The sequence below is a fragment of the Salmo salar genome, chromosome 07 (assembly GCF_965601325.2).
Source record: "Salmo salar chromosome 07, fSalSal1, whole genome shotgun sequence".
In the NCBI taxonomy this organism is placed as follows: Eukaryota; Metazoa; Chordata; class Actinopteri; order Salmoniformes; family Salmonidae; genus Salmo; species Salmo salar.
In genome coordinates, this window is record NC_138297.1 from 57,254,167 (window position 1) to 57,280,361 (window position 26,195).

Consider the following 26,195-nt stretch of genomic DNA (forward strand, 5'->3'; position numbering starts at 1 on the left):
TGGGGCAGATGGGGCTATTCCTTGGACGCGTAATCAGAGTGAAATAAGATCTTCCGGTGCATGTGGAGGTTATACACGTCAGCATAGTATTACCCTGGTACCGTTCATAACGTTATCGTGGATGCCCGGAGCTCTTGACATGCAAAAATAGTACAATGTTATGTGGTCTATTCACCCAATGCAAATCAAATGTGACCTTGTATGAACCAAAGCTGCTCAACAAATCTGAATTTGTTTATCTACAGAGAGAGGCTATGCATCTTTGTTCCATTGGGGGAATTATTTACTGTAAGGCAAAAATACCTTTACCTAAATCTGTCTTGTCATACTTCCCATTCCACGTAATCGTAGAACAGGAGTGTCAAACATACAACATATTTGCCCGCAAAGCATTTTTTTTAATTATTTTTAATCATGGGGGGGGGGGGGGGGGGGAACGAACTAAATATACTTTAAAATGACTAAAACCAAATTGAAACTGTAGAAATTATAATGTACCTATATTCACACCATTTCTTGAATGTCCAGCCATAGCTGCTGACATTTTGTTTTTTTTTGGGGGGGGGGGGCTGCACTACAGCTGGCTATATCGGTCACCTAATACAGGACTAGTAAAGGCCCAGTGCACTCGTTTTTTTCTTGTCATATTTTTTTTTTATCCAATTTTTCAGAGGAAGCTTCAGCCCCCTCAGACCCCCTACTTTCCTTCGGCTATATGTCCAGCTCACTAATAATCACCGTGTACAGTCAATGGATCTACATTCATTCAGATCCTTGACTGTCCAGCTTGCTAATATTCAGAATCTCTGGCCAATCAATCAATTTAATCAATCAATTAACAAGTTTAAAGTTTTATTACTTGTCTCAGAGAATTTCATATTTTTCTGTACATAAATCCAAGACACTCCATTTAGTATGATATGTTATGTATGGTATGTATTAATTTGTGGATCTCTTAAAACGTATATGTTATGAATTCCAATTTGTTGTGGCTGACGTTAGCTAGGTGGCTAACACTAGGGGTTAGGGTTTACATTTTAGTCATTTAGCAGATGCTCTTATCCAGAGCGACTTACAGTAGTGAATGCATACATTTTCATACATTTTTTTTTTTCTTCCATACTGGTCCCCCATGGGAATCTAACCCACAACCCTGGCGTTGCAAACACCATGCTCTACCAACTGAGCCACACGGGATGTTAAAGTTATTGTCACATCCTGACCAGTATAAGGGTTATTTGTTATTGTAGTTTGGTCAGGACGTGGCAGAGGGTATTTTGTTTATGTGGTTCGGGGTGGTGAGTTATGTAGTAGGGTGTTTGATTTATTATTTCCGTGTTTTGGTCTATGTTCTATGTTTTGTATTTCTATGTTCTTTCTGGTTTGTTGTATTTCTATGTTTAGGTTGATGGGGGGTTGGACTCTCAATTGGAGGCAGGTGCTTTCTCGTTGCCTCTGATTGAGAGTCCTATATATGGGTAATTGTTGGGTTTGGTGTGGTGGGAGATTGTTTCTTGTTTTCCCTGTGTGAGCATGACAAGACTGTTTTGTTGTTAGTGAGTTCTTTGTTTTTGTTATTTTGGGTTTCTCTTTATTTAAAAATAAATACAAGATGAGCATCCACCTTCCTGCTGCGTTTTGGTCCTCTATTCCCGACAACAACCGTTAGGTTAAAGGGGAAGGGTTAGCTAACAAACGAAGGAGTTACAAAGTAGCTAAAAATAGTAAGTAGTTGCAAAGTTGCTAAGTAACTAAAATGCTAAAGTTGTCTGTGATGAGATAAACACAGCCTTTTGGTTGCTAGATGTTCACATTATACACCCAACCAACCACCCTCCTTTTGTTCTTGGCTTAAGTGTCCTATCTTATGTAACCATACCAAACATGACATATCATACTAATTTGAGGGTCCTGGATTTATGTTTACTATGTTACGTTTATGAGACCAGTCTGACCCAACACACCTCCAGGCTGTGTAAGGGATATTTTACCAAGAAGGAAAGTGATGCGTGCTCCATCAGATGACCTGGCCTCCACAATCCCCCGACCTCAACCAAATTGAGATGGTTTGGGATGAGTCGGACTGCAGAGTGAAAAGCAGCCAACAAGTGCTCAGCGTATGTGGGAACTCCTTCAAGACTGTTGGAAAAGCATTCCAGGTGACACTGGTTGAGAGAATGCCAAGCGTGTGCAAAGCTGTCAAGGCAAAGGGTGACTATTTGAAGAATCTCAAATATATTTTGATTTGTTTAAAACATTTTTGGTTACTACATGATTCCATATGTGCTATTTCATAGTGTTGATGTCTTCACTATTATTCTACAATATAGAAAATAGTAAAAATAAAGAACAACCCTTGAATGAGTAGGTGTTCTAAAACTTTTGACTGGTAGTGTGTATGTCCAACGAAATGCTTACTTGCAGGTTCCTTCTGGACAATGCAACAATAATTTAATAAACTCAATAGAATGGACATGTTAGCAGAAGTATAATGCAGAATATATAATCCAATATTCACATGTGTTTTGGGGGAAGCAGGGATTGGGGGTTTATTATGTTTAAATAAGTCTTGTGATGTGTGGAAAGAAATCAGGACAGAAAAAAAACATTTGACCATTTAAAATAATGTTTATACAAACCATGAAATTATTTGATATCTATAGCTAGGTTTCCATCAGTGAAGGCTCAGAGGAGGAAGGGGAGGACCATCCTCCTCAGTGAATTTCATAAAAATAAGTTGTAAAACATTTAAAATTTTATGCTTTTTAGATAAAACTATAATAAATATATTCACGTCACCAAATAATTGATTAAAACACTGTTTTGCAATGAAGGTCTAGAGTAGCCTCAACAGCACTCTGTAGGGTAGCACCATGGTGTAGCCAGAGGACAGCTAGCTTCCTTCCTCTGGGTACATTTAATTCAATACAAAACCTAGGAGGCTCATGGTTCTCACCATAGACTTACACAGTAATTATGACAACTTCCAGAGGTCATCCTCCAACCTATCAGAGCTTCTGCAGCAAGAACTAACATTTTGTCCACCCAATCAAAGGATCAGATAATGAATTTAATACTGAAAGCATAAGCTACAGCTAGCTAGCACTGCAGTGTATAACATGTGGTGGGCAGTTGACTCAAAGAAAAAGACAATAGTTGAACAGTTTTGAACAAATTATTATCTTCCAAAATGAAGGAGAAGCGAGATTACAGATAGATTACAAAATCTATCAGGTATGGAGGTACGACCCAGATGCAGATCACGTCGAATAAACAATCGTTTAATATTCCACCAGGGGCAGGCAATAGACAGGTCAAGGCAGGTAGGGGTCAGTGAACCAGAGGTGGGGCAATGGTAGGGTGAGGCAGGATGGCTCAGGGTAAGACAGAGGTCTGTAATCCAGAGGGGGGCAAAGGTACAGGTCGGCAGGCGGGGTCAGGGGCAGGCAGAGTGGTCAGGCAGGTGGGCTCAGAGTCAGGACAGGCAAGGGTCAAAACCAGGAGGGCAAGAAAAGAGAGACTGGAAACAGCAGAAGCTGAGACACAAAACGCTGGTTGACTTAAACAAACAAGATGAACTGGCAACAGACAGAGAACACAGGTATAAACACACAGGGAATAATGGGGAAGATGGGCGACACCTGGAGGAGGGTGGAGACAATCACAAAGACAGGTGAAACAGATCAGGGTGTGACATTTCTCCCACTTTCAGTTGTATTTACTTAGCTAGCAAATGCACATAGAGGGATGCTATGTTAGCTAGCTGGCTATGACTATCCAAAACACTGGAATGCTTCCAAGTCAAGGTAAGCCTTTGGTTTTAACAATTTACACCCGCCGGTGTAAGTGCTAAACTGCTTACTGACTGTACACTAACTTTACTGCATGATTGTAGCGGCTTTACTAACGCGTTATTTCTATTAGTTATGTTGACTATGACGTTACTTTAGCTAATTTGCTGACAACGATGTAGGTGTGCGGCATAAAGAGCAGCCTGGTGACCTAGAGGCCGGAGAGGGAGCACAGGTGACAGTACTGAATAAAACATCACATTTAAACTCATCAACTCTACTGATGGTTTTATCATGACAAAAATGGGGTTATATTGCAAATGTGCCCACTCTGGTCTTGGCACGTATGCTCTAGCACAGTATCCCAGGGGTACGCGCAATGCCGTCGGCATATGCCAAATAAAAATATGATTCACATTTCAAACAGTCAATTTAGTAAGGCCCGCATCCATTGAGACACATTCCAGCTCTACTGGTAGTACTGCTACAACCAGCAGTACTGCCCCTTTCGAAGACACAAGTCGCACATCCAATGCTAGCATCAGTTATTCTGCATTTGTTTGTTAGCCAAGCTCACTGACAGTTGTGAATCTGATGCAGCCGAAGAGCTACTGCCCCCTTACCCGGGAAAGCACCAAACAATAGACAGGGACGTTGGACAATTGAAGAGGCTCAATTATAATGAGGACTACATTGATTTGGGCTTCACTTATATTGGGAGTAGTGCCTTTCCTCAGCTACAGTGTGTTTTATGTGCAAATGTACTATCTCACAACTCAATGAAACCTTCACTCTTGCGCAGACATTTAGAAACAAACATGCCAATTTGAAAAATAAACCACAATAGTTTTTTGAGCGAGAATAAAGACGACTTTCGAATAGTAAGACGTGTATAAAAGCAACAGATACCATTAATAAGAAGGGGCTAGAAGCGTCTTATATGGTGAGCTACCGAGTGGCTAGGACAGGCAAGCCCCATACTATTGTGGAGGACTTAATTCTTCCTGGTGCCATGGATATGGCTGGGACAATGCTGGGGGAAAAGGCCAAAATAACTATACAGACAATGTGACAGTAACATGGCAGGAGATGTTTTGAAACAATTACTGCTTCGCATACAAGCCAGTGAATTCTATGCGTTACATCTGGATGAGTCAACAGATGTGGAGGGCCTGGCACAGCTCCTGGTATATGTCCGTTACGTTTATGGGGGGTCAATTGAGGAAGACATCCTCTTCTGCAAACCACTGGAAATCAGGACAACAGGATAGGACATTTTTAAAGTACTGGACAGCTTTGTGACATCAAATGGACTTTGGTGGTCAAGATGTGTTTTTGGTGGTCAAGATGTGTTGGTATCTGTACTGATGGCACAAAAGCCATGACAGGGAGACAGTGGAGTGGTAACGCACATGCAAGTAGTTGGTCCCGACCCAACTTGGGTACACTGCAGCATCCACCGAGAGGCTCTTGCTGCCAAGGGAATGCCTGACAGCTTGAAATAAGTTTTGGACACTGCAGTGAAAATGGTTAACTTTGTTAAAGCAAGGCCCCTGAACTCTCGTGTATTTTCTGCACTATGCAATGATTTGGGCAGCGACCATGTAACGCTTTTACAACATACAGAAGTGCGCTGGTTATCAAGGGGCAAAGTGTTGATACTTTGTTTTTTTTAAATTGTGAGACGAGCTGAAAGTTTTCTTTACTGACCATCATTTTCACTTGTCTGACCGCTTGCAGGATGACGAGTTTCTCACACGACTGGCCCATCTGGGAGATGTTTTTCTCGCCTGCATGATCTGAATCTAGGATTACAGGGACTCTCCGCAACTATATACAATGTGCGGGACAACATTGAGGCTATGATTAAGACGTTGAAGCTCTTCTCTGTCTGCATTAACAAGGACAACACAGGTCTTTCCATCATTGTATGATTTTTTTTTTTTTGTGTGCAAATTAACTCAAGCTTACGGACAATGTCAAAAGGGATATAGTGAAGCACCTGAGTGAGTTGGGTGCGCAATTACGCAGGTACTTTCCTGAAACGGATGACACAAACACCTGGGTTCATTATCCCTTTCGTGCCCTGCCTCCAGAATCAGAGGCCACTGGCATATTTCTGGATTGGACTTCGCTCAGTATCCTGCCTTGGCAAATCAAGCTGTTAAGACACTGATGCCCTTTGCAACCACGTACCTATGTGAGAGTGGATTCCCAGCCCTCACTAGCATAACTAAATACAGGCACAGACTGTGTGTGGAAAATTATTTAAGACGGAGACTCTCTCCAATACAACCCAACATTGCAGTCCTTCCAAGCACACCCTTCTCATTAACCTGTGGTGAGCTATTCACAATTTTCGATGAACAAATAAGGTTTTATGTGTAAGATGGTTAAATAAAGAGCAAAATTATTGATTATTATTTTGTGCCCTGGTCCTATAAGAACTCTTTGTCACTTCCTTCGAGCCGGGTTGTGACAAACTCACACTCATTCTTATGTTTAATAAATGTATCGTATAGTGTGTGGAAGGCTTACAATGATGGCAAAAAACAACATTTGAGAGTGCGCTGACCCTGGTGCTAGAGGGAGTACGCAGCTGGAGGTTGGATGTTTGAAGGGGTATGGGACTATAAAACGTTTGGGAACCATTTCTCTAGCAGATACAGTGTGGGTATAGCCTACTACCTGATGAGATTATTATGGATAAGAGCAATAATATTTTTTGGGGTCAAATTGCAGTCAAGCACAGGGCCGGATCTACCGCATTTGGGGCCCTGGGACACCGACCTCCTGCAGTTTTTTCCTTAACAAAGAAGCTTGAAACAAGGGAGACTCGAACCCACGGTTACTGTACCCTGTGGATTCCTAATTAACCAACTGAGTAGTACAATACTAATAGAGGTACATGACAGCTATTGGACAAGACCACAAGGTTTATTTTACGCTGTATGATAAACTTAAATGTTGTATAGACCTCCTTTATCTGTAAATGCGCATTGATGTGTGTAAAACTGATAAGCAAAAACGTGGGATTTTCTCATATGCGAAAACGTGCCTTTTGAATTTAGTCTAAAGTTAGTAGCTAGTATCCTGTCAAGGATGCATCATGCAATATTGGCACACTACCCTTGAAACAGACCAACTGGAACAAAAGGAAAAGTGAAAATGTTGACCTATTTTTACAGGGGATTTGCACCCACTGATTTCGCCTCGTTTTTTTGGCCTGCTCCATATGAAATGCTGTCGGCCATGATGGAAGACAAATGTGAGTTGGCTTGGGGTTGTGGTTTGATGTGTGGTGTTTCTTGGGTGCCAAGACCAAGACACACCCATCTGTCAGAACCTTGCCCACAGCTGTTTCTCCCCACTCAATCACAACAAACAAACCTCCTGCAGGTTGAGTTCAATGACTACAGGCAGATGTATGGTGAGATGCCGGAAGAAGCTTTGAATTGTTCATTAGCCTACAGATTAATATGAGAAGAATGCAATTGCTGAATTTATGTTAAAATATTATTTGTCACATGCTTCGTAAACAACAGGTTCAGACTAGTGAAATGCTTACTTTCCCAACAATGCAGAGAGAAAAGTATAACAATTATAGAAAAATAATAAATACACAGATATTCAGATATTCTAACTAAGTATTTTGATAACTTTGAAATGTAGCTACAGGTCCATGTAGAATAAACAACCCTTAACATAATACCATAGAAGCAGTGTTCTGCTAACATAACAATGTGCACCTCTCATCTTTCATTGTCATTCCATGCTGATACAGATACTGTGCTTATCGGCATTTTGTCTGGTAGTAAATGAGGCTTCCTTGGCAAACATGTCAGAGTGGTCATACCTTCCTGTGTGGTGTCCCGTATGCAACAGGAGTTCTCTGATCCTGGTGCAGAATACACAGGGTTTCTCTCTCCATTTATTGACTGATACCATTAAATTCAATAATAAAAAAAGACAATACCAGTAAAAGTTGTCTAGTAAAATGTTAATACCAAGTACCAGGTCTCTCGCCATTCAGATTAATCAGTATTGTCACGACTTCCGCCGAAGTTGGCTCCTCTCCTTTCTCCTCTCCTTTCGGCTTTCTAGCCATCGCCGCTCATTTTTTCATTGTTCCATTTGTTTTGTCTTGTTCCCTGCACACCTGGTTTACATTCCCTAATCACACTGCATGTATTTATTCCTCAGATTTTTTCCCCCCCATGTCTTTGTGTGAAATTGTTTTTGTTACGTGTTTTGTGTTACACGCCAGGCTGGTTTTTCCCCTGTATTCCGTGGTATTTCACGAATGATGTTTAATTGTTAAACATTTGCTTATTTTTGTGACTTTCACACCTTGCACTTTTTGCCTTTGTCTGGAAGTTTTGACGCAGTGGCGTTGGTCTGTTTTATTGCCTCTGCTTAAATAAAGTGTGCACCTGTTCACAACTCTCTGCTCTCCTGCACCTGACTTCTCCACCAGTAGCGCACAACCTTGACAAGTCTTAATTCCGTCTGTCATTCTGGACTTTATCATCTAGCAAGTCTCCATCTGTTGGCTACATACATGTTTCTGTGAACACATACACACAAAGTCACTGTTCTATTACCAATGGCAGTTAGGATAGGTAATATCTGACACACAAACAGGTATTATGTTGAAGATTGAACAGGTCAGAATAAACCTACCCAATTATGGTCTCCCCACCAAACGACTGATGACGCCGTCTGGCAAAAGCATCTCCAGTCCATCTGTAGAAATGGGCAGAGTTGAGGCAGAGCTTATCAGTGACACATTGACTGAAAATGGTGGCGTTATTGCTGGACATTTGGATGTGTTGAGTGTCAGGTCTCTCTGCTTCTCATGCATCTGTGAACAATTACACACAGTCACTGTTCTATAACCAATGGCAGTGAGGATAGGTGATATCTGGCACACGAACATATACTACATTCAACAAAAATATAAATGCAACATGTAAAGTTTTGGTCCCATGTTTCATGAGCTGAAATAAAAAATCCCAGACATTTTCAATAGGCACAAAAACCTTATTCCTCTCAAATTTTGTGCATAAATTTGTTTACATCCCTGTTAGTGAGCCTTTATCCTTTGCCAAGATAATCCATCCACCTGACAGGTGTGGCATATCAAGAAGTTCATTAAACAGCATGATCATTACACAGATGCACCTTGTGCTGGGGGAAATAAAAGGCCACTAAAATGTTCAGTTTTGTCACACAACACAATGCCACACAGTCTCAAGTTTTGAGGGAGAGTTTAATTGGTCTGCTGACTGCAGGAATGTCCACCACAGCTGTTGCCAGAGAATTGAATGTTCATTTCTCTACCATAAGCTGCCTCCAAAGTCATTTGAGAATTTGGCAGTAGGTCCAACCGGCCTCACAACCTCAGACTATGTGTAACCACTCCAGCCCAGGATCTCCACATCCGGCTTCTTCAACTGCGGGATCGTCTGAGACCCGGACAGCTGATGAAACTGTGGGTTTGCAAAACCGAAGAATTGCTGCAGAAACTGTCAGAAACCTTCTCAGGGAAGTTCATCTGCGTCCTCACCAGGGTCTTGACCTGACTGCAGTTCGGCGTTGTAACCGACTTCAGTAGACAAATGTTCACCTTCGATGGCCACTGGCATGATCGAGAATTTTGCTCTTCACAGATGAATCCCGGTTTCAACTGTACTGGGCAGATGAAAGACTGTGTGTATAGTGTTGTGTGGGCAAGCAGTTTGATGATGTCAACGTTGTGAATAGAGTGCCCCATGGTGGCACCACTGCCTCCATGGGGCACTCTGTTGACAACTTTGACATCAGCAAACCGCTCGCCCACACGACCCCATGGTTATGGTATGGGCAGACAAGCTATGGACAACGAACACAATTGCATTTTATCAATGGCAATTTGTATGCACAGAGATATTGTGACAGCCTGAGGCCCATTGTCCTGAGGCCCATTGTTGTGCCATTTTTCCATTGCCATCACCTTTTGTTAAGGTATCTGTGACCAATAGATGCATATCTGTATTCCCAGTCATGTGAAATCCTCAGATTAGGGCCTAATGATTTTATTTAAATTGACTGATTTTCTTTTTATGAACTGTAACTCAGTAAAATCTTTGAAATTGTTGCATGTTGAGTTTATATTTTTGTTCAGTATATGTTGAAATTTGAAGTATAACTACTTAATTCTGTTCTCCATATCGACAACTGTTGGTTAGCAGGCAAGAGGCGAAGCTGGAGGTGAGATCTTTGCCAGATCCCCAATGATGGCCATAGCAGCATAGACCAGCTCTTGGCCCCTCATTAAAGGTACTGCTTGGTCACACACGAACACACACACACCTTGTGGAACCAACCTGATCTCTGCGTTCACCTTTCTAGTTCATGTCATAAAATGTGAAATTAAATGCCTCAGCAAACCGCTCGCCCACACGACCCCATGGTTATGGTATGGGCAGACAAGCCCATACCAAATAGAATGGTGAACACAGCAGTCAGGCTGGTTCCACGAGGCTAGGTTATGCCCTGGACTTTGTATGGGGTGGCAGGTAGCCTAGCAGTTAAGAGTGTTTCTCCAGTAATCAAAAGGTTGCTGGTTCAAATCCCCATGCTGACTAGGTAAAAAATCTGTTGTACTCTTGAGCAAGGAACTTAATCCTAATTGCTCTGAATAAGAGTGTCTGCTAAATGTAGTAGAAAATAAGCAACAAATAATGTCAGTTTACTACATAAATGACGTTTCACAATTGGGTTATCAAATGTATTGAAGTTGCTGCTATCTAGGTAATATCAGCTATGATTATCAAAATATACAGTATTTAACCATCAGTCTATGGTCTAGCTAGCGGTATACTCACCACTAGTTTGCTTGGTTATCTGATGGCAAAAGCTAACATGTAGTGTTTTATCACGTGCAACAATGTGGACGATAGTAATTGGCTGATGCGGGTTTTGAGATGGAGAAAAAGTTTAAGGGCTTGATTCAATCCGTATCGTGAAAGTATTGTGGAAGGTCTGCGTAAAAATGTAAAGGTAATTTACGATTGAGCCAACATATGCAGCGTTTAACGTGAATGCAGTCTCCACTAATTCACAACATTGCCTTTAAATTTAAATTGCGCTATAACACGCGATACAGATTGAATCCAGCCATAGGTGAAACTTTTTCTAGCGTTAGGAAGTATGGACCTGAAGAGTTTTATTCAACTTGGGACTCGATTGAATCGGTATCGCTTAAGTTCAGCCCTACAACGCGATCAAAATGTAAAGGCAATGTTTTTGCGTTAGCGGAGCGTGCATTCACGGTGAATGCTCCATTTCTCGGCTCAATCGGAAATTACATTTTACATTTCAAATTGATATCATTGCTGGAGTACATTAATTGCTACAAACGACAATGTACACATTTTCAAATCTAGATAGCAGATTTATGACCAGACAATCACAGCTAACAATTTCTTATATTAGTAATATTAAAATGTTCTTGTCGAAATTGCCCAATGTCAATATGTCTTGCATGGCATAACTTATATTTCAATACATAATAGCTTTATAAAACACTCATGACTAGTGTTTACAGTCATGGTAGCGCATAGAGCTAGAGGACTCTTCGTTGCAATTATAGTGTCTGTGACAGCATGGGCAGCGCCATTGAGGCTATCTCCATTTTGAAGTAGTCAGTTTCTTCACAAGTGGCTGATCCCTCCTGATGACCCTGTTGGACATGACTCCAACAGGGTCACCAGAAGATATCAGCCAGTGATGTTGGAAGTCCCACCCAGTTGACTGCATTAAAATGTTGGAAGCCCTCAATGGTGCTGCTCATGCTGATACGGCATTTTGGCCACAAGAAGCCTCTATCATTCTCTGTGTTGTAACACCCATTTTAAATGATATACCCATGATGCTTTGCATTAATTATTCAAAGGAGCCACTCCCATTAGTCTTAACATCACCAAGGCCCTGAGGTGCGTTCTGTTCGCTTGAATGTTTGCTATGTTGCGGAACAGTTTGTACTGAAAAACCATGTGTTTGATTCCATTCCATTCACTCCATTACGGACATTGTTATGAGTTGTCCTCCCCTCACCAGCCTCCACCTTTGAGAGTATCCCTAGCCTATATCCAAAAATCTTGACTGAAATCCTTTTTTTCATTTATGTATGACAATGTGACTGATTTCATTTATGTATGACAATGTGAATGGTTTCCATCCCAGTGCTGACAGAGGGGGAAATCATGTGGGAGGGAGCCTGAGGGTTGCTGGCATCAATATCTCAGGTGCCTCTCCAACCCAATGTGTGATCGTGCATCTGTGTGTGTATATCGGAGGGGTTGGATAAAAAAGCAGAAGACACACTTCCATCTCATAAGGACTAATACAAGTTTATCTCATCTTCATTTAGTTTAGCTGATGAAAAAGCATGACTCACGCTGGCTCAGATTAAATCTATTTTCTCCAGCTGATCTGTAACTGCAGCAGCAACAACCATCTCTCATTTTAACTGGGACCTATACACCATATCCCCATCCCAAAGGGCCCTTTGTTGTGCACTTTTCACCAGGGCCTATAAGGATCTGCTCAAAAGTAGAAACTACACTTGACCAAGCACAGTAATCTTTACATGTTAATCATTTAGCAGACACTCTTATACAGAACAACTAGGGTTAAGTGCCTTGCTCAAGGGCACATCAACAGATTTTTCACCTAATCAGCTCGGGCATTCGAACCCGCAACCTTTCAGTTACTGGCCCAATGCACTTAACCACTAGGCTACCTGCCTAGTTTTCCTGTAGCAGAATTGAACACCCAGTATGAACTCTGTTACATCAACAGTTTCAGAACACCTGATGATTCTGAGGGTGATGTTAATGGATCAGAACACATGGGTTCAACCTTCACTGTCCCAGCAATAGACACCAACCAAATGATTATGAACTGAAATGTGGAAAACATGTCAAGCAAACAGGATATGACTCACAAGGTTGCTTTCTGTCACAACCAAAAGGTGTGCTCATTCACTCGCTTTCTCTTTCTCAGTCATTATTGATATTGTTGTACTGTAATAAATTAAGAATTTGCCTTTTGGCTCATTGGGTAAAAGCTGACACACTGCCCAGCAGTTGTATAATGTGTTCTACAATGGGGGTGATTCTTTCATTGTTAACAGCTTGCGTCTGTCGATGATGCGAATGCAATGCAATGTTGGTTCAAAACCTTTTCTGACACATTAGTTTAGTGTAAGATATAATTGCCTGTTTGAATATGATGGATGAAGTACCTTTGTGCCTGAAGTGATGATGATGATATGAATATTATGTGGAAAGTCTTTTCAAGCTTATGTGTGGCATGAAGAGTGTGTGTTTCTACTATTATAACAACTTGGGTTGTAGCAATCCAGATTCATACCACGTTCATACACGTAATGGTGTTAAGAATGAACAAGATTTCAGGAGAGAGGACCAGACTTGAACGCAGCTCCCTTGTAACTCAACAAGCACCAGCTTCTACTCGTTGCCAATCAGCCTCCACGCCTGTTCGCAACACTGCAACATCAACATATGTAAAAATGGCAGGTTTCTATGTTTTGTCGAAAAAAAGATTGGAAACAATTATCTTTCTCTATGACAGAATCAACCAATTAGTCGACAATTAGTAGGCAATATCTACTCACAATTGGTCAAAATCACACGATGCACATTGATGATGTATTTGGAAGCACTTATCTTCCTCCACAAAACATAAACACACCATTTTCACACGTTGATATTGGTGTGATGCTGGAAATGATGAATATGAAGTTGAAAAATGGTTACGTTTCTCTTTAAACCTGACCAAACTAATATTCTGCCTCTTTGTTCTGCAGTGCATGTCTGTTGCACCACATTGCCTTACTAGCCTTATCAAGTGTTGCATCCCTCACCTTCTCCACCTTCTATATAGGATCTCTTACGTTCTTCCAAAGATCTCCTGCGGGGATAGGCTGCTGTGGTGATGCCAATCTACCATGGCCTGATGATGATGTCTACCTGAGACTCCAAGCCAAACTCTACGGAGTCCATCCCCTGGATCTTTCACCTGCAGCCCTTGGCTTCATCCCGTCCATTCTCACATCCATTCCATTTCCTCAATAAATATTCTAAACCCAATTCGATGTCTGGTCCTTAAACTCGGGAATTTGAAATAGTTTTTTATCGACTTTGACAAGGAACACATTTACAAGTTGTTTTATTTTTATTTTGCTAATCATTTCACAAAACCATCCACAAGCAAACTCATGTTGCCTGCCCTCTCCATCCCAAATTGGTTGTCTGTAGGCTACAGAGAAGCATACAGTAAATCAAGTATAATATTACAAAGAATTACAATAACTTCATAATACATCAGCAATATATAGGGTCAATATGTTATATAGCAAATGTAGGGTACACAAATCAGATCAAATGATTCAGTCATACTGGCATTTGAACTATACAGTGATGTGGTCTCAGACGCACAGTTTTGTTTACACAAATTGATAGGCTACTTCCTAAATAAGCCTTATTTGGGGCTCAACGCTGCCTGATGTTGGCTACAATGGAAACCATTAAATGTGCTTTTGTGCTAATATTTATCGAATCGCATATTCAATTTGAAGTCCTTCCAAGTGAGGGTAAATTGATTCCTGTCATACTTCAGTGTGTAGAAATGCGCTAGAATGAAGGCTATATGACCCCACGTTGAGACGCATGAGGGAGCTCTGTGCGCTTTGGATAGGTGTATGGTACCCTTTTACGCGGGTAAAATATTAATGTTTCTCTACACCTAGGGACACAAGAAAGCACAAACTCACGTTGATAGAACCAAATACAATGTTGTGTGTCATTGAGATATGGTCGATCTATGTTTAGAATTCTTCCTCAGGCCGAAAAGTTTAGCCGACGCCTTTGGTGAGCCCAGCGAACATTTACGCACCAAGAATGTTTAACCATTTCCGTGCCCGCAGCGTGACTGTTTTATTAACCTTGGGTTGTACACACAAAATATGCAATAAAGTACACCAAATCAATCGGGGCATGAACTCTGTGCAGTAATAAATAAATATGTTATTTGTCTTCTCTGTCTGTTGGCAAGGAGACCCTGGTGTCCAGAGCTGTTTATCAGCTATATACAATGCGTCCTCTACTGAAACTATAACCGTGCGCTAACTCGTGGGTTAATATATAATTTGGACCATATGGCATTTTAAAATCCACCCTTTATTTCAGTGGCACTTCGATCTGTGTGGACCTAGCTAATGATGCCCAATTAGTCATTAAACAGGACCAAAAGACGAGCCTTGTGTGGTTTCACATTTGCTAATATTTGCTCGTCAAATATTTCCTTTGAAACGTTTACTGCACATTTTATCTGCTGGCTGGTCAAGAGACATCTGCGAGAGTTTTCCTCGTAATTTTTTTCTAAATGAAAGTCCCAATTGGTCCCCCCACATTCGCCCTATCCGACTATTTGTTCATGCTTGAAAGATAATGTAATAAAAGAGTCTGGATGATGGATTTATGATTTATCAGAAGCACTTTACCATATGGCAGTCGACATCGGGACAAATTTTCAAATGTTAGCTTTAAAAAAAGGAGACTCGATCGGACTAATCTTAAACACTGACTTGGGAAAGGATGCTCAAGTCACGTGACCCGAGACGTGTCGCTTGGAGATGGAATACAGTAAATGGAATTAACTTACATTTGGTGTCAGGTGTGAAATTCGATTTTGAAAGTCCAAAATGAGTATCTTCAGCCCAACAGAAAACATGGAGATTGTTCTTGACACAGCATATTGTCCATCTTCAGGATACAGTACTGTATTATGCGCATAATTGTCTAGAGAGAGCAGTGGATGCGAGCTTCCTATTCCCTTATATTATGTACCTTACCAAATAGTTATAAGAAATTGAATAGCCTAACGGACTAGCCTTGAAACCCGTTTAGATGTAAGCCTTTAGTCCACTGTAAATACACTGCATGTGAGCTAAAAATGGCCCCTGTTGGCCCTACAGATTATTATATGGCATTGCATTCTTCTGCTTCAAGTTCACAATTGCAAAAGCTGTTTTAATAGGTCTAGTTAACCCATAAAACACTTTGTTTTACAAAAATCTTGGGGCAATAATTTTGATCACAACGTTGAAAACAAATGTTACATTGGCACTTTATAAGGGCCATCCATATTTATATCCTATAATGTGTGGGGTCAAATATTGTGGTTCGCAGCTTGACTTCCAGACAATCGAGTCTGAATAGACTGGGTTACTTGAGAGTCAGGTACAGTAGGCCTACATGCAATATTGACATTTCTCCTATCAGACCACTACGTCATCTAGAAAAGGCTGATTGGGTATATATTTGTGGGTATATATTTGTGAAGTCGCGCGTGATTCCTGTCAGTGGCGACCTGTGCAACAGACAGGTGTGACTTGGCATCCCCTCAGACTCCGAATATTCACATTTTACAGGTGAGGTGTTTTATGCACTTTACAATCAGGTCAGTGCATTTTGGGGATGAAGTTCCTCATATAACAGTTTATTCTCTTGTTTATCAAAGGAAAATCAGCACTGTATACAGGAATTATCTTGTTGTTTCATTTGATACGGCTCTGAAGAACCAGTTGACATGTGTGGAACGAACGTGGACCTGTCAAACAAAGGTAGATCTATATTCAAACGAAGGACTAACTATAATGTGTTAGAAGATTACTTATACCATTGAATTGAGTGGAGACATTTTCTCCAAAAATATTCAAAGAAATGTTGATGCATAAAGCGGTAAAAGAGGTTTAAATCTTATACAAGCTATTTTATTCTGTTCTATTCTAAGGGAGCGGGTGTGTCAATCAGCTTGGCGGGGTGTTTCTGAACGGGAGGCCGCTTCCAGCATATAAAAGGAGGAAGATGATCGAACTGGCATCGGAAGGTGTGCGCCCATGCGAGATCTCCAGAATTCTGCAGGTGCGTATCAGCAGGCTTATAGGAGCTCGTGTTTGCGCCCTATTCGATACATGAAAAGCATAATTTGTTTTATTATTCATTTAATTTAATCCATTAAATAGTTGTTAAATGGTGTGCTTCCAATGAACTAGTAGTACTTCTGTTATTTTGCTCTGAATGGTGGATATGAATCGTGCGTCAATTCACGAAAACCCAAATGTGCACTCTGCTCTGGCAGGTGTCAAATGGCTGCGTCAGCAAGATTTTGAGCAGGTACCACAACACCGGGCTCCTGGACCCGAAGGCGACCGGAGGGAGTAGACCTCGACTCCTCACCCCCGAAGTCATCTCGAAAATAATCGAATGCAAGACGAAAAACCCAACAATATTCGCCTGGGAAATCAGAAAAAAGCTCGCTGCCGAAAGAATCTGTAAATCGGCCAAAGTTCCCAGTGTAAGTGAGATCACAAGCTACACCAGAATGATACAAAGTGTGTACAACTGTGAGGAAAATAACTATATTTTTCGATTAATTTAAGCATTATTTTCAACTTGTCAAAAGGTGTCCTCTGTAAACCGAATCCTCAGGAAAATTCAACTCGACTCTGCGATGTTGAGTGTGGAGATTTCTGCGCACCACCCCAGATACCCAGGTAGGCTACACATCGTACATCTTGATCTGGGAGAAATACACACATTTATGCCACAAACACTGTGCGCAATTTGAAAAACATAGCCATATAGTGTACTTGTATGCATTCCAGGTCATCTAGTGGAGACCCCAACGCAGTCAGTAGTGAAGGAGAGGGAGGAGATGGAGACAGTTGAGGTGAACGAGCTCCAGCCTCCCGGGCACCAGCATCGCAACCGCACCACCTTCACCCTGGAGCAGTGCAGAGCCTTAGAGCAAGGTAGGCCTGTACAGTAGTGTACTTTAGGCAGAAAAATGACATACTTTTACTTTGACAACTGTTTATGTACATTTAGGCTGTGTGTTTATGTCAAATCAAATCAAATGTATTTATATAGCCCTTCTTACATCAGCTGATATCTCAAAGTGCTGTACAGAAACCCAGCCTAAAACCCCAAACAGCAAGCAATGCAGGTGTAGAGGCACGGTGGCTAGGAAAAACTCCCTAGAAAGGCCAAAACCTAGGAAGAAACCTAGAGAGGAACCAGGCTATGAGGGGTGGCCAGTCCTCTTCTGGCTGTGCCGGGTGGAGATTATAACAGAATATGGCCAAGATGTTCAAATGTTCATAAATGACCAGCATGGTCAAATAATAATAATCACAATAATTGTCGAGGGTGTAACAAGTCAGCACCTCAAGAGTAAATGTCAGTTGGCTTTTCATAGCCGATCATTGAGAGTATCTCTACCGCTCCTGCTGTCTCTAGAGAGTTGAAAACAGCAGGTCTGGGACAGGTAGCACGTCCGGTGAACAGGTCAGGGTTCCATAGCCGCAGGCAGAACAGTTGAAACTGGAGCAGCAGCACGGCCAGGTGGACTGGGGACAGCAAGGAGTCATCATGTCAGGTAGTCCTGAGGCATGGTCCTAGGGCTCAGGTCCTCCGAGAGAGAGAAAGAAAGAAAGAGAGAAAGAGAGAATTAGAGAGAGCATACTTAAATTCACACAGGACACCGGATAAGACAGGAGAAATACTCCAGATATAACAGACTGACCCTAGCCCCCGACACATAAACTACTGCAGCATAAATACTGGAGGCTGAGACAGGAGGGGTCAGGAGACACTGTGGCCCCATCCCCATCCTATGTGGAGTGGATACATTAATGATTAGGCTTAAACGACTTAGTTTGATTGGACTTATTCCTATTTCAACAAGGCTTGTTTTAGAACAGTTGGAAAAGTTGTTATCCTTTCAAGCTGAGCTTTGAGTGCTCTCTCATCCTATTTTTTTCCTCCCAAACTGAGCAGAATTCACACGGAGCCACTATGCAGACACGTTCACCAGGGAAAAACTGGCATCTGAGATCCAACTTCCAGAGGACACCATCAAGGTTACATGGCACAAACTATGCATGGAACCTATTTCATTTCCTGTAAAATTACCTGTAATACTGAGCTACATCTGTTATAATTGCCATTCCCCTTTGAAGGTGTGGTTCTCAAACAGAAGAGCAAAATGGAGGAGGGAAGCCAAATATAAGAGCAGTGTCCACGGAGCACATAGTGAGTGTGTGTATTTTTGTTTATTATGGATCCCCATTTGTTGCTGCCAAGGCAACAGCTACTCTTCCTGGAGTCCAGCAACATTAAGGCAGTTATATACTATTTAAAAAATTACATGACATTATATTTAATAACACTTTTCACAACACATTAAGTGTGTTCCCTCAAGTCACTACTCTGCTATCACATCTCTACAGTACAAAATCCATGTGTATGTGTGTGTAGAGTGCGTGTCTTATCGTGTGTGTGTCTGTGTGTGTCTATTCACAGTCCCCGCTGTTCCATAAGGTGTATTTTTATCTGTTTAAAAAAAAAAAGGATTCTGCTTGCATCTGTTACCTGATGTGGAATCGAGTTCCATGTAGTCAAGGCTCTATGTAAAACTGTGCACCTGACTTGGGGATTGTGAAGAGACCTGTGGTGGCATGTCTTGCATGGGTGTCAGAGCTGTGTGCTAGTAGTTTAAACAGATACCTTGGTTCATTTAGCATGTCACCACTTCTTACAAAATCAAGCAGTGATGACATCAATCGCTCCTCCACTTTGAGCCATGAGAGATTATTAATATTAGCTCTTGGTGTACATTTAAGGGCCAGCCGTGCTGCCCTGTTCTGAGACAATAACATTTTTCAGAGGTCCCTCTGTGTGGCACTTGACCACACAACTGAATAGTAGTCCACGTGCGACAAAACTAGGGCCTGTAGGACCTGCCTTGTTGATAGTGTTGTTAAAAAGGCAGACCAACGCTTAATTATGGACAGACTTCTCCCCATCTTAGCTATTGTTGTATCAACATGTTTTGACCATGAAAGTTTACAATCCAGGGTTACTACAAGCAGTTTAGTCACCTAAACTTGCTCAATTTCCACATTGTTTATTAAAAGATTTAGTTGAGGTTTAGGGTTTAGTGAATGATTTGTCCCAAATACAATGCTTTAAGTTCTTGAAATATTTAGGACAAACTTTTTCCTTGCCACCCATTCTGAAACTAACTGCAGCTCTTTGTTAAGTGTTGCAGTGATTTCACTCGCTCTAGTAGCTGACGTGTATACAGTCGTGGCCAAATGTTTTGAGAGTGACACAAATATACATTTTCACAAAGTTTGCTGCTTCAGTGTCTTTAGATATTTTTGTCAGATGTTACTATGGAATACTGAAGTATAATTACAAGCATTTCATAAGTGTCAAAGGCTTTTATTGACAATTACATGAAGTTGATGCAAAGAGTCAATATTTGCAGTGTTGACCCTTCTTTTTCAAGACCTCTGCAATCCGCCCTGGCATGCTGTCAATTAACTTCCAGGCCACATCCTGACTGATGGCAGCCCATTCGTGCATAATCAATGCTTGGAGTTTGTCAGAATTTGTGGGTTTTTGTTTGTCCACCCGCCTCTTGAGGATTGACCACAAGTTCTCAATGGGATTAAGGTCTGGGGAGTTTTCTGGCCATGGACCCAAAGTATCGATGTTTTCTTCCCCGAGCCACTTAGTTATCACTTTTGCCTTATGGCAAGGTGCTCCATCATGCTGGAAAAGGCATTGTTCGTCACCAAACTGTTCCTGGATGGTTGGGAGAAGTTGCTTTCGGAGGATGTGTTGGTACCATTCTTTATTCATGGCTGTGTTCTTAGGCAAAATTGTGAGTGAGCCCACTCCTTTGGCTGAGAAGCAACCCCACACATGAATGGTCTCAGGATGCTTTACTGTTGCCATGACACAGGACTAATGGAAGTGCTCACCTTGTCTTTTCTGGACAAGCTTTTTTCCGGATGCCCCAAACAATCGGAAAGGGGATTCATCAGAGACAATGACTTTACCCAAGTCCTCAGCAGTCCAATCCATGTACCTTTTGCAGAATATCAGTCTGTCCCTGATGTTTTTCCTGGAGAGAAGTGGCTTCTTTGCTGCCCTTCTTGACACCAGGCCATCCTCCAAAAGTCTTTCCCTAACTGTGCATGCAGATGCACTCACACCTGCCTGCTGCCATTCCTGAGCAAGCTCTATACTGGTGATGCCCAGATCCCACAGCTGAATCAACTTTAGGAGACGGTCCTGGCGCTTGCTGGACTTTCTTGGGTGCCCTGAAGCATTCTTCACAACAATTGAACCGTTCTCCTTGAAGTTCTTGATGATCCAATAAATGGTTGATTTAGGTGCAATCTTACTGGCAGCAATATTCTTGCCTGTGAAGCAAGCCCTTTTTGTGCAAAGCAATGATGACGGCACATGTTTCTTTGCAGGTAACCATGATTGAGAGAGGAAGAACAATGATTCCAAGCACCACCCTCCTTTTGAAGCGTCCAGTCTGTTATTCGAACTCAATCAGCATGACAGAGTGATCTCCAGCCTTGTCCTCGTCAATACTCACACCTGTGTTAACGAGAGAATCACCAACATGATGTCAGCTGGTTCTTTTGTGGCAGGGCTGAAATGCAGTGGAAATGTTTTTGGGGATTCAGTTCATTTGCATGGCAAAAAGGGACTTTGCAATTAATTGCAATTCATCTGATCACTCTTCATAACATTCTGGAGTATATGCAAATTGCCATCATACAAACTGAGGCAGCAGACTTTGAACATTTATATTTGTGTCATTCTCAAAACCTTTGGCCACGACTGTAGTGTTGAGTCATCCGCATACATAGACAAACTGGCTTTACTCAAAGCCGGTGGCATGTCATTAGTAAAGATTGAAAAAAGTAAGGGGCCTAGACAGCTGCCCTGGGGAATTCCTGATTCTACCTGGATTATGCTGGAGAGACTTCCAGACAAAGAACACCCTCTGTATTATGTTAGACAGGTAACTCTTTATCCATAGTATAGCATGGGGTGTAAAGCCATACGTTTCAATCAGCGGACAGTGATCGATAATGTCAAAAGCAGCACTGAAGTCTAACAAAACAGCTCCCACAATCTTTTTATCATCAATTTCTCCCAGCCAATCATCAGTCATTTGTGTAAGTGCTGTGCTTGTTGAATGTCCTTCCTTATAAGCGTGCTGAAAGTCTGTTGTCAATTTGTTTACAGTAAACTACCATTGTACCTGGTCAAACACAATTTTTTTACTAAAGTTTACTTATTTTAGCCAATAAAGGGGGCTTTACTATTCTTGGGTAGCGGGATTACTTTTGCTTTACTCCAGGCCTAAGGGCACATACTTTCTAGTGGGCTTAGATTGAAGATACGGCAAATAGGAATGGCAATATTGTCTACTATTATCCCCAGTCATTTTCCATCCAAGTTGTCAGACCCCAGTGGCTTGTCATTGTTGATAGACAACAATCATTATTTCACCTTTTCCACACTCACTTTACGTAATTCAAAATTACAATGCTTGTCTTTCAGACTTGATCAGTCATACTTGGATGTGTAGTGTCAGCATTTGTTGCTGGCATGTAATGCCTAAGTTTGCTAATCTTGCAGTGAAAAAATCATTAATACTTGGGAATATCAGTGGGTTTTGTGATGAATGAGCCATCTGATTCAATGAATGATGGAGCTTACCCTTTTCCCCAAAATCTCATTTAAGTTGTTTCAAAGCTTTTTACTATCATTGTTTCTATAATATATCTTTGTTTCATAGTATAGTTTCTTCTTTTTATTCAGTTAGGTCACAGGATTTCTCAATTTGCAGTACGTTTGCCAATTGGTTGTGCAGCCAGACGTATTGGCCATTTCTTTTGCCTCATCCCTCTCAACCATAAAATGTTTCAATTCATCAATCCACAGGGATTTAACAGTTTTAACAGTCACTTTATGGGTCCATGCTTATTAGTAACCGGAAAAATCAATTTCATAAATGTGTCAAGTGCAGCGTCTGGTTTCTCCTCATTACACTGGCATTACACTGGGGCGGCAGGTAGCCTAGTGGTTAGAGCATTGGACTAGTAACTGAAAGGTTGCAAGTTTGAATCCCTGAGCTGACAAGGTAAAAATCTGTTGTTCTGCCCCTGTACAAGGCAGTTAACCCACTGTTCCTAGGCCATCATTGAAAATAAGAATTTGTTCTTAACTGACTTGCCTAGTTAAATAAAGGTAAAATAATTACACACCACAGACCAACACATATTCTTCACGTCAACAACATAGGAATCACTACAACACTTCTTGTATGACCTCTTATAAAGTATATTAGGCCCAGCCTTCAGAACGTTGGTTTTCCTAGATATGGCTACTATATTGTGATCACTACATCCAATGGATCTGGATACTGCTTTAAAGCAGATTTCTGCAGCATTAGTAAAGATGTGATCAATACATGTTGATGATTTCATTCCTGTGCTGTTTGTAACTACCATGGCAGGTTAACTGATAACCTGAACCAGGTTGCAGGCACCGGTTGCAGTTTGAAGCTTTTTCTTGAGTGGGCAGCGTGATGAAAGCCAGTCAATATTTAAATCACCCAGAAAATATACCTCTGTTGATATCACATACATTATCAAGCATTTCACACGTTATCTAGATACTGACTGTTAGCACTTGGTGGACTATAGCAGCTTGAGAGAGAGAGAGAATAACAGTTCACTTTCCTTTTAAAAGCTTCATTTCTGATGAACCGAAAGAACAAAGATTTCCCTTCGGTGAATTCGATGACAACAACCAACTCAATGACTCAACAGGTACATAAACAAGCTAAGCCTCCTGAAACATACTGCATTTCAGGAGTTTTAACACCATATTGTTATGCAAATTGAGTATATACCGCTACAATTGAAAACAATTCATGTGTAGTTAAGTGTTAATAACCTTGTAGCAAGTTACCAGCTGACTAACTAAATGTTATGTTTATCTTGTTTGTGGTGTCATTTCAACTGTGTTTAGACTCACTGGAGGCAGAGGGAGAGTTTGGGAGTACAGTTTGACACTTCATGCTCGGAAATCTCCCAGAGATATGGTCCAGCTACTACAATAGAGAGAGGTGATTAAGCGTTTATTATGTATTTTTACAAGAGGGGGGCAAAGCTCTTCTTCTGGAGAGCCACTTACCATGCAGGTTTATGCTCCAGCGCCGCCCTAACACAGCCAACTCCACAAATCAACTGCTCTGTTTCTCAAAGAGAACTTAGAGGAGGGCCGAAGCAAAATCCTGCACATTCACCAGAGCTCCAGGATAATTGGCCAACCCTGCTTTAACCATTTCAGAGATGTACCTATAAAACACAATGTGAAGAGTGAATGAATGTACTACCTCACCTACAGGTATAGGAGGAACAGAAGTGTTGGGCTATAGAGGCATCTCCATTCAGCTTCCATCCTCATCATCTCAATACTCAGGCAGCACCACGTTCCCATTGGTCCATCCCCAGGACGAGAGGACTCCATCGGCTCACCATGCAGAGAGATTCCTTTTCCCATTGGCTCATCATTACACAGACGTGAGGACAGTCTTCCCGTTGGCTCATCAGACTGAGAGAATGGGACATTCACTGAACTATCATTGGGATGATGGGTCAGATTTCCCATTGGCTCATCACCATACAGATGAAAGGTTTCTATTGGCTCATCCCAGGGAGAGGACTGGTGGTCCATCGCTTATTTGACAGAATGTGTCTCCCCTTTTCTCGCATCAGTGAATGTCAGAGCCACACACACACACACACACACACACACACACACACACACACACACACACACACACACACACACACACACACACACACACACACTCCTCTATGGCTCTGCTGATTACTACTGGGCAGGGTATGCAACAGAGTCAGTACAGAGACATTCCAATCGTGACTTAATGTGTTTAAAATGACATTTCTACAGGCTACTGCAACATATCTCAGTGAAATTGATGTTTTTCTGTTTTGAAAAGTATTTTCAGTAATAAAAAGCGAGTTTGTATTAGTTGTTGTTAGTCCTTTGTTGATATACCCACTGAATTGTACCATATCATCATCTCTGAAGAGTTGAGAGACTACCATATTTAGACAGGAGAGGGCGACAGAGTCCTATGGATACATTCTTTCTCTCGCTGCCAGACAAGTTAATCAGCTTGTTTGAGGGGATCAGTTTGAGAGGGCACAGAATCGCTAATCTTGATCACATAATGCAAAGTGCTTGGTATATCAGTGATTCTGCATAGCCTGATTGCAATGCAATCCATCTGAAACACACATATCTATTTTCTGTCAGTGCTCAGTATCTCCACCAGAAAGAGTCATACCATGAGACCCAGACTAAGGTATCCCTGGGGCCCAGATTAAGGTATCCTTGGGGGCCAAGACTACGGTATCCCTGGGGCCCAGACTAACGTATACCTGGGGGCCAAGACTACAGTATCCCTGGGGCCAAGACTACGGTATCCCTGGGTACCAAGTCTATTGTGTACCCTGGGGTCCAGACTACGGTATTCCTGGGGGCCAAGACTATGGTATACCCTGGGGCCCAGATTACGGTATGAATGTCTGTTGCTCCGACTCAGTTGTTACATCAGTGATTCTGCTAATCAAGGTCCTAGTGAGCAGCTAATTGATAGAGTCAGGTGGGTTAAATTAGCGTTGGAGCGAGAGTCTGAAGGAGGGTCGTTCTACAGGAGGAAGATTGGGCATCTCTGCCAAGAGACCGTTGTAGTTCTGTGAGGTTTTCCAGTGGCTCTTTTTAAATTAATCTTTCATCGATTACCGACACCCTCTCTGAAAATTAATTGAGGTTGAGCAGGCGAGGAGATGCCTGAGGAATGGCAGAAAGACGAGCTGCGATGGAAACATTAGCTCAGAGAACGATCCAAGTTCAGTTTTTAAGATGGCCTTCTCTTGTAGGCTTTGGAAGGGTGCATGCATACTTCAGCACGGTGACTGAGCAGGATCAACACATAAACACAACACAGGGTCTGAGCATAAACTCCATGGCACTACTTATATATTTCTGAGGTCACTGCAACAAGCTTTTAAAAGCCATAAATCATCATGTTTGATTGTTTGATTAAGGTTATTGCAAGAGTATCCCATTGTGTTTACAATGTTGCTCTTGCTTTTGGGAATAGTCCAGCGCAAGGTTCACAAATTCCTTTTTCCAACGCTTTCCCATTAAGATTTTTCCATTGTTTTTTTTTCCAGTAGTGGAAGAGGTACCCAATTGTCAAAGTAAAGAAACCTTAATAGAAAATGACTCAAGTAAAAGTGAAAGTCACCCAGTAAAATACTACTTGAGTAAAAGTCTAAAAGTATTTGGTTTTAAATATGCTTAAGTATCAAAAGTAAACGTAATTGCTCAAATATACTTAAGTATAAGA

General features: G+C 41.6%; 1 protein-coding gene and 2 long non-coding RNA genes across 4 annotated transcripts; all 3 read left to right on the forward strand.

Moving 5' to 3' along the window:
• Positions 1–3,711: 3,711 nt before the first annotated feature.
• LOC106609648 (uncharacterized) lies at positions 3,712–13,945 on the forward strand. Of its 2 annotated transcripts, none has more exons than XR_001329732.3 (3): positions 3,712–3,806; positions 10,022–10,112; positions 13,746–13,945. It is a non-coding gene; the product is annotated as an uncharacterized LOC106609648 (long non-coding RNA). The 2 variants fall into 2 exon arrangements; XR_001329731.2 differs by having other exon boundaries at positions 10,025–10,112.
• A 2,445-nt stretch (positions 13,946–16,390) lies between these two features.
• Positions 16,391–19,235, forward strand: pax4 (paired box 4). Its single transcript, XM_045722559.2, has 7 exons — positions 16,391–16,485; positions 16,656–16,786; positions 17,004–17,219; positions 17,328–17,418; positions 17,530–17,676; positions 18,704–18,786; positions 18,886–19,235. Exons 1-7 carry the CDS (start codon positions 16,452–16,454, stop codon positions 19,063–19,065), a joined length of 882 nt encoding a protein of 293 aa, XP_045578515.1. The 5' UTR covers positions 16,391–16,451; the 3' UTR covers positions 19,066–19,235.
• Positions 19,236–23,249: 4,014 nt separating this feature from the next.
• Positions 23,250–24,729, forward strand: LOC106596316 (uncharacterized). The gene is made up of 3 exons (XR_006770721.2): positions 23,250–23,577; positions 23,780–23,876; positions 24,158–24,729. It is a non-coding gene; the product is annotated as an uncharacterized LOC106596316 (long non-coding RNA).
• Positions 24,730–26,195: the final 1,466 nt, after the last annotated feature.

What these genes read in the sequence shown, in the direction of transcription:
- pax4 (XM_045722559.2), top strand. Translation starts at nt 16,452, where the DNA reads ATGTGTGGAACGAACGTGGACCTGTCAAACAAAG. An exon ending in AATCGGCCAAAGTTCCCAGT is followed by an intron (nt 17,220 to 17,327) that starts GTAAGTGAGATC and finishes ACTTGTCAAAAG; the next exon opens with GTGTCCTCTGTAAACCGAAT. An exon ending in GTGCAGAGCCTTAGAGCAAG is followed by an intron (nt 17,677 to 18,703) that starts GTAGGCCTGTAC and finishes CAAACTGAGCAG; the next exon opens with AATTCACACGGAGCCACTAT.